Source organism: Ornithodoros turicata, unplaced genomic scaffold, assembly GCF_037126465.1.
Source record: "Ornithodoros turicata isolate Travis unplaced genomic scaffold, ASM3712646v1 Chromosome15, whole genome shotgun sequence".
Lineage (NCBI taxonomy): Eukaryota > Metazoa > Arthropoda > Arachnida > Ixodida > Argasidae > Ornithodoros > Ornithodoros turicata.
This window is the reverse complement of record NW_026999318.1, coordinates 1,381,748-1,401,060: the sequence shown is the minus strand read 5'-3', so window position 1 is coordinate 1,401,060 and position 19,313 is coordinate 1,381,748. Positions and strand designations below refer to the sequence as shown.

The window sequence follows — 19,313 nt, the reverse complement described above, 5'->3', positions numbered from 1 at the left end:
CAGGGTTCACCTCCACCTGAACCCTGCGAAGACACAGTATTTTGGGTGGCGGTACAGCGGAGTGCCTAAATGGTTCGATTACTCCCTGCCACCGATTACTATTGCTGGCGCCGTCGTCCCGCCCACAAACAACGGTACACCTGTCACCTACCTGGGTTTGCAGTTATACGTCAACAAGCCCCCAAGACCAACAAACGACATGTCTGAGGCAGTGATCCGGGTCCTACGAGGTGCTGCCTTGAAGCCCTTCCAGCGTCTACGGTGCCTCAACCTCTTGGTCCTCCCGAAGTTCCTGTATATTCTGTCTAACGTCTTGTATGTTACACGGGAGGCCAAGCAAAGAGACAAGACTATGAGGATGGTCGTTAAGAGGATTTTGCATCTCCCCCTCTCTTACCCAAACGTACACGTTCATCTATCGGCGAGAGAGGGCAGACTTGGGGTGATGCAGTTGCAATGGACTGCGGCCGCATGCCAACCGAAAGCCTTAGCCCGAATGGCCCGCCTGGCCGACCCGTTTGTGGATGTTGTTCTATCTGAGGTCCTTCAAGAGCAGGTTCAGAGCCTATCAGAAGAACTAGGCGTCCCAGTGGGAGTGACAGGGCGCGTTGATCTCACAACTGCTATTCACTCAGCTCCAAAGGAACGGACCAGGACGACCATGCAGGAATATACCAATAAAGGACCTTCTCCCACATCCAGGAGCCCGTCGGAAACCAGTGGCTCTCTCCCGACTGCCGCTTCATGGGGGATAGCTACCGGATCCGAGCCCTCCGGTTGCGGTCGAACTCATATCCAACTAGGGCGCTCTCCAACAAGCAGTCTACCAATCCGGGGGCAGTGCAGTGTCGATTCTGCAAAGACAAGGTTGAAACAGCATATCACATTCTCCAGGAATGTGATATGCTATGCACTGTTCTCCAGAATCCACTTACCCCGGATTGAGCGATACAATTTCCTCGCTAAGCAAGTAATTAGTCTGGCCCAGAAGTACGACCCCTCCATCGTTGTACAGCGGGAGAGAGTGCTGACTGCCGTGGACGGGACACGTCTGAAACCCGACATCATCGGGTCCAAAGGTGAAGAGATTCTAATCCTGGACGTCGCAGTTGCGTGGGATGCGTCCCCTACCGCCCTCGAAAGCGTAAATCAAGGAAAGGTGGCCAAGTATTCTGTTTTAGCTGCCTCCTTCCCTGACAAGAGGGTTACAGTGGCCGGCCTATGCTTCGGGGCGCGCGGCGGGACGTGCGGCAGCACTAGAAGGACCTTGCAGGCCTTGGGCCTTTCCAGGAGCGATATGGGCTGGTTGGCGGCCAAGGCACTTATTGGCAGCCTCATCTGTTTGTCACGTTTCAACAAGAAAATCTAGGATGTTCCTCCAGTGCGCTATAGTTTTTAGCCTGCAGATTTTAAGCTTGGGATAGTTTTATCATTTCTTTTGTATTAATTTCCTCTTCAGCACAGCTAAGGGGAGACCATTGGAGCCCAATGGCAGAACATCGCTGGCCTGAAAGGGTCGGGCCCCAAGGCATCTGCTTAGTCTGGGCGCACTTTTACCCTTCGGGGACATGTTCGTTTTTAGCCAAATAAACGCCATTCTACTCATTCGACGCCTTTCTCTCACATTAGGATCGTGCGTCTGAGGAGCATACTCACAAAACATGGTGTAACGGCAGGGTAAAATACTAAGGTGTCATGTGGTGTGCCAAAAGTCGACACAAGCGCCTCTATGCGGCCTGCTTAGATCTAAGAAAGGCGTTCGACCTCGTCAGCCATATGCAATATTCGAAGCCGTCAAGGGCAGGTCTCTCTCAGAGCAATACTGTGACATTCTACGTGAGCTCTACGACTGTTGCACAACGGTATTTCATCTACGTGGAGCCACTGATAATATGCAAGTCCCAGTAAGGAGGGGGATCAAGCAGGGCGATCTTTTGTCGCCCTTTTTTTTCACTTGTGTGCTTGACCCCCTCCTGCATGAATTAGATGATACAGGGGTAGGCTTCCATGCGGATGGAACCTCAGCGGCCGCCCTGGCCTTCGCAGATGTGTTCCCCATCTCGGACAACCACGAAGCCCTCCAGGAACTGATTAACATCACATAGAGATACCTGGACAAAGTCCAGCTACAGATTAATCCGTCTAAAACACAATATTTTGGGTGGACCTGGTCCAGCGAGCCGGGCTGATTCGACTATGATGTTGCCCCTATTCAAGTGGCCGGATGTACCATCTCATCTGTTAAACGGGGGATGCCCGTGAGGTACCTGGGGCTATGGCTACACTTGCATAGCGGCCCTTCAATGGCCGACGAGAAGCCGGATGACACGATCGGTGTTATTAAAAAGGCAGCCCTTAAGCCCTTTCAACGTTTGCGTTGTTTCAAGGAGCTCGTAGTCCAACGACGATCTACACGCTGGCCAATTCCCTCGGCATCATCGGTCATGCAGAAAAGGCGGACATGGTCCATATGCGCCAAGTCAAGGATATGCTTCATCTCCCAGGTTCCTTCCCAACGTCCCATGTGTGCATGCCCACGACGACACAGGTGCAAGTAAAATCTTTGGCACGCCTTCAAAGGCTTGGGAGCCCGTTCGTCGACGCCATCTTCAACGCCGTCCTAGCAATCATATGGAGACCCTCTGCCAATACATTGGCATCCTTGTTGAGATTACGGCCTCCCATGACTTGAACAGCGTGATACAGACAGCCCATAGGCGTTGGTTCGTACAAACCAAGCCAAGTCCTCCTTCGCTCACGAAAACGACTCACTTGCGAACAGATGGCTTTTCGCGGATTCGCGTCTCCTCAAAGACGGAGGCCCGATACGGGCGTTGCGGTTGCGAACAGGGATTTTTCCCTGTCAGGCGTTATACAACAAGCACGCAATCGACCCCCGTGAGAGACTCTGCCACCACTGCAAGGAGGCCGACGAAACCCCAGAGCATATATTACAGTTTTGCGGGCCCAAGCATTGAACGCCACAATTTCTTATGCGGCCAGGTTGCCCGCCTCATCGGAAAATACAATCCCCAGGCTCAAGTAACCCAGGAAATGGTCTACACTGCCGAGGGAGCAAGATTAAAGCCTGACATCGTGGTGCAAGATGGCGGCCGGGTCGCTATTGTGAACATAGTCGTGGCCTGGGGATAGCAGTGTGACCACCCTCGAGAAGAAAGTCCTAGAAAAGGCAACCAAGTATGAGTCCCTCCGTGAGTGTTTCCCGGGCAAAGAGGTTGTTATTACTGGAATGGCGTTCGGTGCACGTGGACTCACCTGTCCTTCTACTAGAAAGATATGTAGTGACCATGGTTTCATGAAATCAGATGTGGCCTGGTTAGCGTCGAAGGCCCTAGTTGACAGTCTTATTTGCTTAAGTCGGTTTATTAAGATGGTGTGACGCTTACGCGCACTCTCGTTACGTTTCATTTTATTCCCTTGCGGTTATCCCGGTGTTACACTACGAGACAGTACCACTATGGTACAGTACATGGGATCATTTGCTGCACTGATGGCACTTTCATGCCTATCCGGTGTCCTGCACACAAGCCCTGTGTCACGTACGTCAACCGGCACGACGTGATCTCACTGACACTCCTGGGAATTTGTGACAATTGTGACCGTTTTCTGGACATGTCAACAGGCTTTCCAAGCAAGATCCATGATGGGAGAGTCCTCACATTGTCCAATATACCAAAATGTCTGCCTTCTTTGTGCGATGGTGGCAGGAACCACACTCTTGGTGACGCTGCTTGCCGGGAATACCTTATAACTCCATATAAGGACTATGGAAACCCGACAGAAGTGCAGTCGACATTTAACACGAAGCTGAGTGCCACACAAGTGCTCATTGAGAAGACCTTTGGCATTCTAAAGCAAACATTGCGGCAGCTAAAGGATGTAGAATTTTTTTCCCCGGAGAGGATGTGTCAGTTGATCATGTCATGCTGCGTTGTGCACAATTTGTACATCGATGCTGATGATCTCATGGAGGAGAGTCTCCAGGAGAGCCAAGAAGACCTGGAACCTGGAGATGGCGACATGGGGGAGGAACAAACTGCACTGCACACCCTCGGCGAGTTGACGCATCAGTGGCTCGTCAACATGGAAGCACAATAAATGCAAGTCATTCAAGAGTAGGTAGAATAACACAATATAGAAGCTCTTTCGATTCATCTGTATTATTCCTCCTAAGTTTATACTTCATTACATAGTGTGTCTACACTACCTTTGATCAGGATATTATAAAATAGAGAGCAGGTGGCTCAAATAGGAATAGGAACATTATTCCTAAGGCAAAAGTGCACAGAGACCTGCAGACAGACAAACACACAAGTATCCTATGCCAGGAAGTGAGTTTAGTGCATGAAAAGGAGTGAAATATAACAACTAACAATATAAAACACTGCATGTGGGGAAACAAGGAGAAAAAGAGGGACTATGAAAATTTATAATTCTAATGGCACCTCTGCTTCGCCTAACAGACATCTTAAGTTGCTGCTTATCATATAGAATCTGACAACTTCTTTGTGCCTCCTTTCTCTGTTATGTTCACACTCCCTTTCTCTTTCATCTCTGTGCCTACTCATTTCATCCATTTCTGCAAAGAAGGCTTTTAATTCAGCCATTCAGGCTCGTCCAGGCTGGTTGCTGCGGTGGCGTGGTGTGTTGAGAGTTGCCTCTGGTGTAACTGTTGTCGCTGTTAACTGTTGCTTCAATTGTTGCAGGGGCTCTCGCACTATCAGACCCTTCTGACCTTGTCAGCCCTTCATGTGATGTGGAAGGCAGTGTACCACGTTCTATGGTAAATTCACAGGAAGGCACTTTTCTCCCCTCCCCCCCATGACGTCGGTAACATTTCATATTATTTGTGGCTGTATACTGCCTTCTGCTTGGCGTATCTGCTCCAATTCCCTTTTATATGGCGCAGCTTGCCTGTTGTCACAGCAGCCTGCCAGATGTCCTGTTATTATCTATTGAATAGCAATACACCGTCTGTCAAGCAAGCGCACCGCGACTGGTCTTTCATGGCAGAAGGACACATACGGAACGTAATGGTCAACCCTGTTTCAGAAGATTCCGAGCTCTTCCTCAAAAGAGGAACGTGCCTGCCATCGATGAAGACCGGGCAACATGTTGTGTCAGCGTGGTTTCGTCGTGTAGATGGACGAGTTCTAGGTGGTTACTGCACCTGCGTTGCTGGGTGAGTCAACGCGGTACCGTGTACGTGAACTGATTTCGCACAAGGCCGGAGCTTTATGTCCAAAGTAATCATCCCCCCTATGTTATTTTTTCATACTGAGTGAAACGTGCCATCACGTTGCCGTATTGCTCTTCTACGTGTCAGAGAAAGGCCGGCGCACTGCGTTAACCGAGCTTTCATGCACGGACCTGCCATGTCAATGGATTATTCCCAGGCAATGTATGTATAAGTTTCATATTTCGGCGGTGCCCCCTTTAGTTCGGCAAACATATACAGCATATTAGATGATCAGGTACGGTGTGACCAGTGTACAAATTTCGGTAAAGTACATTGTACTGTTCTAATGGGACTGTGCACTTGGTACTTTCAAGTACTAGCTTGATGTACTTTGCTTATCGCTGACCTTTTACATTTGCATAACGTACTCATGCTAATCAGTTTGTTTTTGTACTGCAGCAAAAGAACGTGGCCCAGCAACGCCGTTGCAGGACATACCTTCCGGAAATTTCTTGTTAATAAGCCAACTCCAGAAGTTAAGAAAAGGACTTACAACCCTTGCCAAAGGAGCCAGGAGTATTCCTGTTCTGACTGCAACGCTCTACAGGAGAAATTGACGGAATCTTGTCCAGCCCTGCAGTGGCTGAGGTACAGTGGTCCACCTAACAGCATCCAAGCGAAAGTGAAAGAGTTGATTGAGGATAATGATGATCTCTGGGGAGCAAAGGCTAGGCAGGAGGTACAAAGGTACATGCACTGTATCTTTCCTATGTCAGAGGAGGAGATGGAAGCAGTGACAGAAAGTACAAGGGGACAAGCAGAGAACAGGAAGTGGCACCAGGAGCGAATTGGACGCATCACGGCTTCTAATTTTGCACGCATAATCAACTGTCAAAAACCAGACAGACTGCTTGCCGATATTTTGTACCCTCGACAGCAGGTGGCAGCGAAGGCAATCATCATTGGATGACAGCATGAGTCCCATGCAGTACAAGCGTACAAAGAAGTTATGTCACTGTATAAGAAACATGTCACCATACACGAGACTGGGCTTCCCATTCACCCTGAGCACAACGTTCTGGCTGCATCACCAGACAGGATTGTTATGGTACATGGCGAAGAGGGCCTTCTTGATGTCAAATGCCATGTAGCGGACGGTGGACAAAGACGCATATGGCCACGCGCCTGAAGCACCTGCCTCAGTTCCACCGGCGCGGCCATGGAGATAGGCCACCGTCATCGCCTCTCCGTGACATACCATCATCGCCGGTCGGGGCTCATGTAGAGGAAGACCATCGTCCTCTACATGTGGTGACCCGAACAACGACCACCATGTTCGGCGTAATTAGGCTTCGTACCATCCCAACGACGGCTATTATGGGGCAGCAACATCCGCTCACCTGCTCAAGACAGCAGACGATAGCGCTAGGGCCCACCTATCGTGACTCACCGAGCACGTCTCTCCGCCGGGGCTCGTAATCGGAGGCTACGCTCACTTCTTCTGACCCGGCACTCTTCGGCTTCAACGCCCGTACCGGTCGCGGTACGCCGTAGTCCCGCACTCTTCTTCAGGCCTCCACGTACTTCGCGATGGCACACCCCGGCATCACCAGCGACTGTTCAATGAGCAACACGCTCCACTACCGGTATCGGTACGTCGCTGTTCTTACGCCCTGACGCCGCACATGCGTCAGCTCGGCAACGCTTTCCGGAGGTCGCTCGCGGAAATGTCTCACGCTGCCCCCATCGTCCTGCTTCCACTTGACACGACGCAAGCTGATCACTGGCGCAGCAGCACGACAGCACAGCGCACTAAATCGACCGTCCGCAACAACGTTCTACAACGAATGTCCACGCCCGCTATCCTGCCGTGCCTGCTACCGCGAACTCAAGCCGTACTTTCTCACTTCTCAAGCCTCACTTTCCCACGTCTACGTGCCGTCGCCATTCCTCCCGTCTTAGTATTAGTTACTACACAGTTACTACATCCAAATACAAGGCCAGATGGCTGTCACGGGACACCAGTGGTGTGATTTTGTGGCATGGATGAACCATGCAGACCTAGCACAATCCATAGACATTGAAAGAATATACTTCGATGAGGACTTCTGGGACGTTAACGGCTTGCCAGCATTGATGTATTTTACAGAGCACGCTCTCATGCCTGCGGTCATTACCAGGCGAGTACGTCGGCTGGGAACCTTAGGGCCCTATGTGTCACATAAAAAAATTGTGAATGGGTATTACGTAGCCAGTGTAATTGGAGATCTTAAAATACGCTTGAGGAGGCTTCATTGAAGAGTACTCTGGACCCAGAAATGTTTGCAAGTATTTTAGTGTACATAAAGGTCATTCACTATTGCTCACAACATTTGTGTCCATGTGAATTTTATGCATTGGTGTGCATGAAGTACCAATGTTATGGGTAATCAAAGTTATCCGTAATTAAAGGGCAGTGGAGGTTGCTCAAATAACAACACACATGAAATATGTGCTCTGCTATGTCGACCATGTTGATGGGAAAGGGCTTGTCAAGGATGCGAAATTCTTTCACTCTTGTGATTACACGTTCAACATGAACCCGAGCACTCGCCACCTTTCTTGTGCTTAGCACTGCTTCACGAGACATTTTTGCTTCTCCTCTAATCCAAAAAGGGGGACGTATATGTCAATTCCCTGGAGAACACAGGGGAAGTTAAAGCCTTTGTCCACCATTATACAATCACCAGGGTTCAAAACTATCAAAAATGCTGCTTTTCTGCACTATTTGGACATCAGATACCGACCCACCCCAAAGTTTTGACACGTAGTTGATATAGCCATCTGGGGTCCATCCATCGACCACCTTGTACGTATTGTAGTGCTTGTAGTGTGAAAAGGTTTGCCTTTGTGCATTCCGAGATGATGGCCTCTGAATCTTAACTTTAGTTGCATCAAGTACCAACCTCATGTTTGGGAACTCCTGGAATATCTTAGGTAGATGTGGCTTTATCTGTGCGACAGTTGGGAAGCGTGTAATGTCCTTCGGCTCTCGCTGAAGAAAATTGATCCATGTAACAAATATCTTACTGAAATTGCCCTCTGACGCCCCAAAATTGTGAGATATCTCCCTTCCGGACATGCCATTTCTTAGCCTGACGAGGACCATGAAAAACTCTTCCATGAGCTCTCTCTGTCGCATTCCGCCACGTTTATCATTCAGCTTTTTCTTTATACTGCCCCAGTATGTCATCACAGAAGCACGAGGGAACAAAATCAAAAAGAGCTTGGAAGACACCAAAGTTTGGGAACCCAGTGCAGTACCGGCACTCTGCATCGTTTTGTATCAGTTCTAAGCTCAAAAGACAAGACTTAATACCACTAAGCTCTCTTGAAGGTAGGTGTTACACGCTGTGAGTGTTAGGACTTCCTGCTGCAAGCGTGCCAGCTTCCCACGCAGGTCCTGTTCTGGTTCCCCAATATCCTCTGGCACGGGCTGAGCACTTGTAGGGGCTTCAATGTCTGAAGAAAAATGCACTGCGTAGCAGTTGCAATGAAGGTGCATAAGCAAATACGTATCCAAAACACATTTCGGTACACAGGTTATAGCTATTAGCACCTGCCTTGGTCAAGGAATACATTATGTGACTAAGTAACAACTAGCACGCTGTAAAGCATGTCTGTGTAATGTGCCCGCAAAGCCTTGTTAGTCGACGATAGAAGAGAAATTGCTTTTCCAATTTAAAGTCCATGCTTAAAAATGTAGATTCCAGTGCACACTTACCAGGCTCAAGCTCAGGCTCAACCACCACTGGCATGCACTCCATCCTTGAGCACAGCTGCGTGTCTTGAGTAAGGTTGTTTGCTTGTGTATTTGTGGCAGGGCTGTCTGACTCCCTTGAACTGTTGGAAAAGTGAAATGTAGCAGCCTTGTCTAGTGACATGGACTCAATTAATCCTTTTGAAATTTCTGTCTCACCCTGAGCCTCACGCCACTGATCAAACTCTTCTGACGGCCACAGGTGATAGTGTTTTGTCCTGAAACATGACGTTCGTGTCAGACGCAAGAAGAAGCAAGAATGACTACATCTGTTAGGCTTTGCCATAATCAACCTTTACTCTTAACCGTGCGTTAGAAGGCCATTACCTTTTAGCGTCATTCTTCGTTTTCGGCGCTGATACCTATCCAGAGCTGCATTGTTGTTTTTCTTTTTGTAGATGAAAACTGTCGGCACGTAATCGATATGGCTTTTGTCATTGTGCGGTTCACCTTAAATGAGCAAAAATGAAGCCCTGAATCGTTGAATCATCAGTGTTACTCTGAGATGCTAACATTGAGATAAATACCAATCAAACGAGTGGTAGTTTACATTCTCACCTGTCAAAGTGTGCGCCGCAAATCCTCGAATGTATCGTGGGCTTCCAAGGCGTACCGTCTTTCTTGACTCTTTTTACAGCTCGGATCCACGCTTTCCGTCTCTCCGGATATAATTTCTCCGAGGGAAATCTAAAAAGACGAACCCGCTTGTCGTCCCGATAGTAATTTGTGCAACCATACGAAAGTCAACTCGCCGGCATGGAGTCGGGCACTCTACGAGACGCGCGGTACTTTTCTAACCAGTTCGAGGTCACGCGCGGAGCAGGGAAGAGGCAAGGGACTGACGCATGCGCGCTCACTTTTTTGAAAGAGGTGGATTCACTCAAACATTTGCTTTTTGTTTTTGAACTTTTTGTATGGTCCTATCTGTATACTATAACGACTGTATAAGTCCATCAGTAACACTGTCTCTCACTCTGTCCATTTTAATACTGAGAGAAAAAAAAGCAGCAAATGTTACAGTTCACTGCGCCCCTACTTCATAATGAAGTTGTGTAAAGTCATAATCAAGTTAAACACCCTTGTGCGGGGCTCAACTCCCCCTTCCCTCAAAACTGTCCTTTGGAAGTGCATTTGGGCAGGAGAAATCAAAGGGAAAATACTCCTCCCCATTTAAAGTTCTCATAGAACCCTTCCTGAAATATTTTTCTGGCTATGCACTACTCTGCACTGATGTTGGCTGTACTCTGCAGCAACCTTGCAGATTATGTGCTGGACACTTAACACTTTCCTATACATAGCTACAGTATGTGTATTTAGAGTCTCACATTTATGTGAAGAAATGTTCCTCTACAGAGCACATCTTCACTCTGTACAATGTACGTTACCTGTGCTCTTGGCTGACTCTCCACATGTACTTGCAATCACACAGCTGCTTTGACTTTCTGTGTTCAGGTGAAACAAAAATGTTACTATACCCGTGTTGAGCAAACTTTCACTCAGCTTTAATACAGGGCACTTTTAGTTGAGTGCAAAGTGTTTATGCAACCAGGTACATCCTTTCTTGCTGTCCTCACAACCACTCTGCCCGATTTCTCCACAGTGACATGAGCTCATGACTTACCATCGTTTTCGTCTGCATCCTTGGCTGGGAGGATTCTCGGGGATGCCCTGTGATGACCCCGCAACGATGTCAAATCAAAAGAAGGGGTATCGTGGGAACAACTTGTAAGATATTGTATGTGTCATGGATGGCCACTTGTGCATTGCAGTCCATTTATAGAAAGCAGTCACATGGACTATGAACACCCAGCACGTCAACTTGCCTCACTTACGGGCCGCATAATGGGGGGGGGGCGCACTTTTATTGCAAGCAACGCAACATAATTCGGCTTGCAAACTACAAATCCGAACGCCAGGCACCCGGTGCATCATCACAGAGACACACGTATCATCAACAGTGTTAACAAAGTTAATATAGCAACTTTTTGCCAGTTACATTTGTTATGACGAGGATCACTGCATGTTCACAGCACTTACCCGACAGGTTCCCGCTGCAGAGACTCTCCAGGAGGCTCAAAATATTGCTACTGACAGTGATTTCAGCCATCGCCCATAAACAGTGTGCTAGCAGAAGAATTGGTTTGGCAGACGACGGAACCGGAAGAGGAGCAACCATCGTGCCCCTAGCAGCATCCAAGGGACTTAAACTGCCAGATTCCGAGCACTCATGTTCGGGTGGCAACGGTCACGTGATCCAGCTCGGTCGCCGACCTAGCAATTTCCGAGTGCTCGGCCGTGTTGCTACGAAATGACCACCTGAATTTGCCATAAAATTGTGGGCTGTCATTTCCGTATGTTGGATCCTGCCATCTTGTCATGTCAATGACGCTGGGGATGTTGCTCGCCGCTTGTGTATTCTTTTTTGGGCTGCGCGGAGGCGGGTGGCGCTGCTGTCGAGAATATCTGGTGTGCCTTTGGACGCCATTTCCATAGATTATGCCATCAACCGACATTCGCGACACCATGCTGCCATCCTTCATCAGACATCTACATCATGTCATAAGCAACAACATGATGTCATGTCAGTGTTGGACATGCTCAGGACAGCATTAAATGTGGCAGGTGCCAATCAATAGCGTTATGCCCACTTAACCAGCTTGGAGAACCTTTTTGCGCAGTACAGATTTGCAAGTTCCCAAATCAATACTCTGTTATTTTAATCCCTTGGAAGTGCTAAATAAAGGTTTTGTTTAGTTTCCGCCCCTTTTTGCACCATTTTAAGGGGTCTTTAAGATCCTCCTGCTATAGTAAGACTCCTGATATAATAAACCTATGGTTTAGTTGTGACCAGTTTACTATAAAGGGGTTCTACAGCAATGATAAGAAAGTGGTGTGTCACAAGGGCGGTGTCACACAGTGTAAAAGATGTTTTTATGTGAGTGTGTGTCTGCACCCAAGTAGCGGTTTTTGTATGCAAACATTAATGAAATTCACATTACGTTTTAGTGCTCAGTTAAAAGAAGCTCCTAAGTGCTCTTGAACCTATATTTTTGGCACTTTGCCATTGCTTTGCATGCTGAGTCTACATCGGGACAGGAGAAATTCTACTGGTATATACTAAAGCAACATAGGCACCTTGTTACTAATTTTACAAAGTGGTCACATCAAAGTTCCTACTAAAGCTGAAGAAGGTGCTTTCTTTCTCATACACACAAAGTATGCTGACTGGACTTTTGTTACTCCTGTCTGAATTTGAATTTGCGGAAAATAGCAGCTTGTACACCTTACAGACACACCCTGCCCTGCCCTGCCAGTTCTCGCTTTATACAAATGCAATTTTGTCTCCTGGCTAGTGATGATGATGATGATTCGGAGTTTAAAGTAGCACAGAAGTCATTTTTAACACCCAGTTTTCTTCTTATAAAACTGTTAAGTTTTATAAGAAGAAATTTACATAATTTATAATTTACACCACAGAGTCATAATTATCGCAGAAATTGAATTTAAAATATGCCGCAAAAAGCGACCGTGCGCAACGGTGGTGAAGAGCAGTACCAGCCTGTGATCTGCCTGGAACCTCGCGCTGACGCTATAAGGAGAACGCTCGCTGATTGGCCTAGAGAAATGTTGTCTGCTACTCCGCTGTCGTCTGCTACTCGGCTGTTCGGGGTTCTGATAAAGCCTTTCTCCTTGCTCGGTAATGCTTCGGCCGCTCCTTCTATCCCCAATTCTCCGTGAGAACTGGCAAAACAGGTTTACGGCGGCAAAGGGACAATGCGCTGACCCCCACTGACCGGCAAACCAGAACGAGTCTCCTTATGCCGTCATCGGTGACGTCCCATCATACCTCCTCATCCTCGTTATAGCTGGAGTGGCGAGTTAAGGGTGAAGGCGCGGAGCTATGTTTATGTGAGTTTTTTTCTGGGAAACAAATTGCACACATCAAAACCTTTCGCGCTACTCGGTATAATGACACACACACTTTCATCAGATGTCTTAATCTGAAATTTTTTTTGATGGCCCTCTGTACTCCTTTAATGGCGCAAGGGCAGCTTAGGCCATAATCTCCTGGCCAGTTTTATCTCAAATCGAACAATCCGGTACACTTGATGTCTCGAATGAACGAGAAAAAAATATATGTTGAAGCCATCGGTGAGTATGGAGAAATAAACGCTCTCGGAATTCTCTGCGCTGCGCGGTTCGGGAAATAGGAGGGGAGGAAAAAACTGCCTCTCAGAAGACGATGTAGTCGCACGCAGATTTCAGCGTTCCCTACAAGGCTGTTTCTTGCCGTATCGTACTAATTTCTTGATCTGGCTTTAGACCACTTAGGCCACAATAGGCTTCTGGGTTGGCAGGGATGTGTCAGTTTTTGTTTGTCTGCAAAAAAAATATCAAAGTTGACTCAAAGCAACGCACTGCAACTTTGCGGGTGATGTAAAAAACGCATAAGATTGAGCTTTATGCCGTTCAATTTGTCATTCATGAGACTATCAAATTATATATAATTTGTTACTCTACTCTGTCAGGAACGTGAGCGGTACCTCTTTAAGTAGCACCATACCACCGAAAAATGACGAATTTCGGAAGCCTTTATCTAAAAAACCCCACCAAAAACTTTCCTCGAAAATTTTATACGTTGTAGGTAGTCCCTTAGACTATGCACAGAAGAAAAGTCAACATTCGGACTTGATCGGTAGGCACACTGAATTTTTTGCCACCCCTATACGCCGGGCGCATTCAAGCGGTGGCACAGTGTCCCGCGTGTTGCAAAATCGAATTTTCCAAAGGGACTGTCAACTTCTGTCTTCACATGAAAGTAATGGGTACGGTTTGAAGCCGTCCTGAGCGTTTATGTTCATAACAGTGTTGTAATCGCTGAACGTAGATTGTGGAGCAACCAGATGTGCTCGCATTTTTTGCGGGGTTTAGCTCGCATTTAGCACATGCATTGCAAGTGCTGGGAGCTCGTGAAGAACAGAATGCTTTAGAATACTTTTGCGTCTTTATAAGAGGTATATTTGTTGACGGTGATCATATCGAAGCATATTTACAGTACACAGAATAAAAACAACTTGACAGCGAAGGAGACGTAAGTTATGCAGAGCATCCCTGGTGGATGAGAGTGCTCGCGTCATGAACTGCTTTAGGCTGTTGTAGGAGCCACTTTCCTTAATGTTACTTTTGATGGCAGGTTCTTGTCAGATTTTCTTGATAGACTCTTCTTACGTTACATGCCAACTCGATGCAATCCTGGCAGTTAACCCTGGATGTTCCTGGCAAGGCAACACAGAAAGCAGTCTCCATGCTGTTTACGGCCTGTCTTTCTGCCCATTTCCTCACATATTTGGAGTGTTTCCGCTGTGCATATGCCTCCACCGACTTCCTTCTTTACTTCGGCAATATGACGTTACTGGCTTCGGATGATATATACTCAATGATTTCCTGGACCACGTCGGGCTGGTGCACAAACGGCTCACCCCGTGAATTTCCTTCAAATGTGAGCGACATTGCTGTTTGCTGTGATTCAGCCACCTTTGCTGTGACGTACTTGAAGCAGCTTCTGCACAGCTAGTCCATTTCTGTTACGCCTTTGGTTTGGTCCGCTGGAACCACATTCTTTATGGCAGCTACGCCGATCTCGAAAGCATACCGAAAGTTCTTTATCCGAAACACTTTTTTCCTGTGTATGAGGCGGTTGTCAGCACAATACACACGGTCAGCGCTGTACAACGAAGAGGCCATTCAGGTAGGTGTGATGCCAGAACGACACAGTACAGTAATGCAGATGTCTTCACATACTCTGTATAAGGGCACTCCGAGCACTTCTGTAGTCAAGGATGATGCGAAACTTTGCGCAAGGTGTCTTCCGGAAGTTAATCCGACTAGCACCTTCCCATGGCCGCAGCATGCCGAACCGAAGAACATATTGGACAGCGGCGCCAGTCACGCTGTTTCGGCAAGGTTCACAAAAGGCACCATTAATTAGCCTTGAATGTGTGCGTAAGACTCTACACAACGACACTTTCCTCTGTGCGATTTCCGCCTTCCGGGGTCATGGAGCCGTAGGAAAGGAAATGTTTTAAAGAATGCTGGAAGTCACTGAGTCTCTTCTGCCATAATGTGTACAGTAAATATGCTTGTTTATAATCACCCTGAACAGATGTAGCTCTTACAGAGACGTAAACGCATTCTGTTCTTCACAGGCTCCTAGCGCTTGCAATGGATGTGTGACATCCCGCAAAAAAGTGCTAGCACATCTGGTTGCTCCACAATCTACATTCAGCGATTACAACACTGTTCTGAACATAAATGCTCAGAATAGCTTCAAACTGTACATATTACTTTCATGTAAGGACAGAAGTTGAAAGTCCCTTTGGAAAATTCGATTTCGCAACATGCGGGACACGGTGCCACTGCTTGAATGCGCCCCGGGTATAGGGGTGGCAAAAAATTCACAGTGCGCCTACAGATAAAGTCCGAATTTTGATTTTCTTCTGTGCATAGTCTAAGGGACTACCTAATACATATAAAATTTTCGAGGAAAGTTTTTGGTATGTTTTTTTAGATAAAGGCTTCCGAAATCCGTCATTTTTCGGTGGTATGGTGCTACTTAAAGAGGTACCGCTCACGTTCCTGACAGAGTAGAGTAACAAATTATATATAATTTGATAGTCTCATGGATGACAAATTAAATGGCATAAAGCTCAATCTTATGCGTTTTTTACATCGCCCGCAAAGCTGCAGTGAATATGGTGCTTTTCGGCGCCTTGAGTCAACTTTGATATTTTTTTGCAGACAAACAAAAACTGACACATCCTTGCCGACCCAGAAGCCTATTGTGCCCTAGGTGGTCTAAAGCAGGATCAAGAAATTACTACGATGTGACGAGAAACAGCCTTGTAGGGAATGCTCAAACCCGCACGCGACGACATCGCGTTCTGAGAGGCAGCTTTTCCTCCTCTCTTATTTTCCGAACCGCGCAACGCAGAGAATTCCGAAAGTGTTTCTTTCGTGTGTTATTAAAGTGTTATTTCTCCTAACTCACTGATGGCTTCGACATATTTTTTTTTTTTTTTCCTCCATTCGAGACATGTACGGATCGAGACGTGTACCGGATTGTGGGATTTGAGATGGAACTAGCCTCCTGATACTCGTCCACGTCTTTTTGGTTCTGTATTTCACGCGTGAGTCATGCTATACTTAGTGGCAGAGTCCTACCAGCACAGCTGTATGTAAACACTGCACGCGCAAAACAAGCACTCAAGAGCAGACTTGTGCGTAACGCGTTACTAGTAATTGCGTTACTTGTAATCAATTACCTTTTTGAGTAATTTTTCGAGTAATCAGTTACTTTACTGTCAAAGTAATTTTTCGAGTAATCAATTACTTTTCTGAGTAATCGATTACTCAGTAATTGATTACTTTTCCGGCAGAGATTAGCTTATCTTTCAGATGTTCTGCCCCAAGTCAAGCCCCTGGTGCTATCAGCCTTTGTTGGGCCGTTCTGCTATAGCAAGTGGAGATCATTGTAATAACGCTCTGGAATTTCAGAGTTTCTCTCCCCAATCTGTTCCTACACCAGTGTAATGGTACCTGAAGCTTTGGAGGTTTAGTGAGTCATGGGGAAGTACCACGCAATGTTCTTCCACAATCGGGTCAACGTCTTCCCGGGTGTACAGATCTCCTTGTCCTACGTGTTTTTGTTTGTCTTGTTATTTCAGCTGTTGCGCTGTTGAACCTTTTTTTTTTTCTTTTCTGAGGCACAGGAAGACGGTTATAATTTGCGTGAATGCAGAGTAACGACCGAAGTAACGCGTTACTTTTCTACTCGTTACTCAATTACGTTTGAAGTCGAGTAATTGGTAATGGTAATCAATTACTTTTTCCACAGAAGTAACGGTAACGGTAATCAATTACTTTTTTCGAGTAACGGGCACAAGTTTGCTCAAGAGCTATAAGCCATCTGCTCTCCTGCCTCACATCCAACTAGAGTTGTCAATCGGGATATCTGAATTCCCGAAATCCCGGCCAATGTTTGACCGCCCAAAATCCCGAGATTACTTCCGGAGAATCCCAGGATTTTGAGAGAGCAAATGAAACAGGAAAACCAAGCACCTGTAGGCCATCAGGTACAGACGCACTTCTTCATAAGGAAATGACACTTTTTATGACTGGAGGTGGCAGACGACCTCTTTCTACACATTCGTACAAATATTTACTGACTGTCATTTCTTCTAGCTCAGAAGCTGAATGGGCCTTTAGTTCAGCAGCCAGCATTTGCACAAAAGTTCACTCCGAACTGGGGGACACCACCCTGGACGGTCTGTGCTTTCCCGGGTTGTGTTTTCATCTTCGTACAGTACAATGTGATAAGCACGCAGCAACGGTGTTGTAAACCGTTTAGTGCTGTTTCTTTCCATTCGTTCTTTTTTTTTTTTTTTGTCGTTGTTCTTTTTTTTTTTTTTTTTGTGTTCTTCATCCAAGTGGAATGTTACACCGTTCTAGGAGATTATAAAGTAATATTTCCTGTTACTTAAAGTGCAGCGGGACTCTCCTTCTTTTCACTTGCAACAATGAAATGCAGATGAATAAAAAAGGAGTAGCGTTATCATAGCAAAGCAAAAACAAAAACATGTTAAAAAGCAACTCTTTCGCCGTCACTGTTTTATCGACGTGGTCACACTACGAATTCTCAAGTGCTTTCCTTTGCGAAAAGGTAGGATTGACAATGCGTACATGAACTGTGCACAACACGCCGATATAGCCACTTGAAGTAAATTGACTTGAAAGTAGAGTACTGCACAGCCTGTGGGACCCGTGGGAACCCACGTTGTTGCGGGTAGTGGGTCGGGTGCGAGTGTCGCTGACGACAGCGAAGCCGGCAGCGGGTTGGGTGCGAAACACTATAAGAACGTACACCGACTTACTTAATTTCTTACACGTCTGTACTGTAGCGGCTCGAAATACGATGTAAAACGTCGCTGACACAGGCGGAACTAATGCTCACATAGTTAGTGTGCAACACCGCCTGTGTGTCCTTCTTTGTCCATGTCGCGTTTTGTATCATCATGCCTCAAGTCACAAACCAACGCACATTTGCACCTTTTTGCCGCTTCCGCTGATGTCGTACAAGAAACCATGCACACAAACACATCTAATCATCAGGCATAGACCAGGGAGTACTCTCAGTTTACTCGTCAATGTTCATTGCGTTGCGGGTAGCGGGTGGGTTTTGATTTGATTTGATTCGGGTTTTATTGGCGCATCAGCTACAAAGGCCATAATGCGCCAAATACCACTGAAGACTAGTTAGTTAAAAGGTACGTGTGTAGGACTAAAATGTGAGTAACTGTGCATTAGTATTTAAAATCACAGATGCTTTAAAAACCCAGTATCTTTAAAAAACCTATATACGTTTTCAAAAGGAACAAAGCTGTCATCACCCAGCAGAAGCATTGGGTGGAGGGGAAAGAAGGTTCTATAAAAAGGAGCAAAATGATGTTGACGAAGATGTTGGTGCGCTGGACACGTGATGAGGATGTGAATGATTGAAAGCTGTTTCCCACAGTGGTTGCATTCCGGTGGGTCTTCTCCTCGAAGAAGATACCCATGCGTCAAGTATGTGTGTCCCAAACGAAGGCGAGAGGATAGCACTTCATATAGTCGACTGGACATACCAGGTGAACTGGAGCCTACATAGGGCTTGATACTGTGTAATTTATTATTGGTTTGCTGGTCCCAAGATGTCTGCCAGTCGTTATTGATGCATCTTTTTAGACATAGTTTGAGGTCTTGATATGGAATTTCGAAAGGGGTTATGTCACTTATCAGCGCAGCCGTAGCAGCATGATCAGCTCGCTCATTGCCAGGTATCCCAACATGACTGGGTACCCAGCAGAAGAGTAGCTGATAGGCCCTATTAGCTATAGTGCTTGCCAGGCTCCTTGCACGAGCAACTACCAGGTTTTTAGTGGGGTGTATGTTACAAATAGCCTGCAGAGAACTGAGGGAATCTGTGTATATTACTGAGGATCTTATGTGATTTTGTAGGATGTAGTTCAGGGCTAAAATTATTCCATACACTTCAGCAGTAAAAATAGACATGGTGCTCTTTAGACGGTGTGAACGTGTAACTATTCCAGTAACCATAGCACATGAAACCCTGGTATTTGTTTTTGATCCATCAGTGTAGAATTCAATATGGCTGCCAAAGGTTCTCTTTAGGTGCTCGAATTCCTGTTTCAATACAATGCTTGGCGTATCACGTTTGTCGAATCTGGTCAGTGATTTATCACATTTTGGATAAGGTTG

The 19,313-nt window shown here is 46.6% G+C and overlaps 1 protein-coding gene and 1 long non-coding RNA gene across 3 annotated transcripts; one reads left to right on the top strand and one right to left on the bottom strand.

Annotated features, from left to right (window-relative positions):
- Positions 1-3,478: 3,478 nt before the first annotated feature.
- LOC135372451 (putative nuclease HARBI1) lies at positions 3,479-4,119 on the top strand. Its single transcript, XM_064606058.1, has 2 exons — positions 3,479-3,560; positions 3,644-4,119. Exons 1-2 carry the CDS (start codon positions 3,479-3,481, stop codon positions 4,117-4,119), a joined length of 558 nt encoding a protein of 185 aa, XP_064462128.1.
- Positions 4,120-8,481: 4,362 nt separating this feature from the next.
- LOC135372441 (uncharacterized) lies at positions 8,482-11,482 on the bottom strand. Of its 2 annotated transcripts, none has more exons than XR_010416000.1 (3): positions 11,037-11,482; positions 9,159-9,686; positions 8,482-9,082 (listed from the first exon to the last, which is right to left on the bottom strand). It is a non-coding gene; the product is annotated as an uncharacterized LOC135372441 (long non-coding RNA). The 2 variants fall into 2 exon arrangements; XR_010415999.1 differs by lacking the exon at positions 11,037-11,482 and having other exon boundaries at positions 8,482-8,716; positions 8,964-9,082; positions 9,159-11,025.
- Positions 11,483-19,313: the final 7,831 nt, after the last annotated feature.

Bases quoted from the DNA above. Each gene is read 5' to 3' on its own strand.
- LOC135372451 (XM_064606058.1), top strand. From the start codon at position 3,479: ATGGTACAGTACATGGGATCATTTGCTGCACTGATGGCACTTTCATGC. The intron at 3,561-3,643 runs GTACGTCAACCG...ACATGTCAACAG, and splicing joins GCACACAAGCCCTGTGTCAC to GCTTTCCAAGCAAGATCCAT.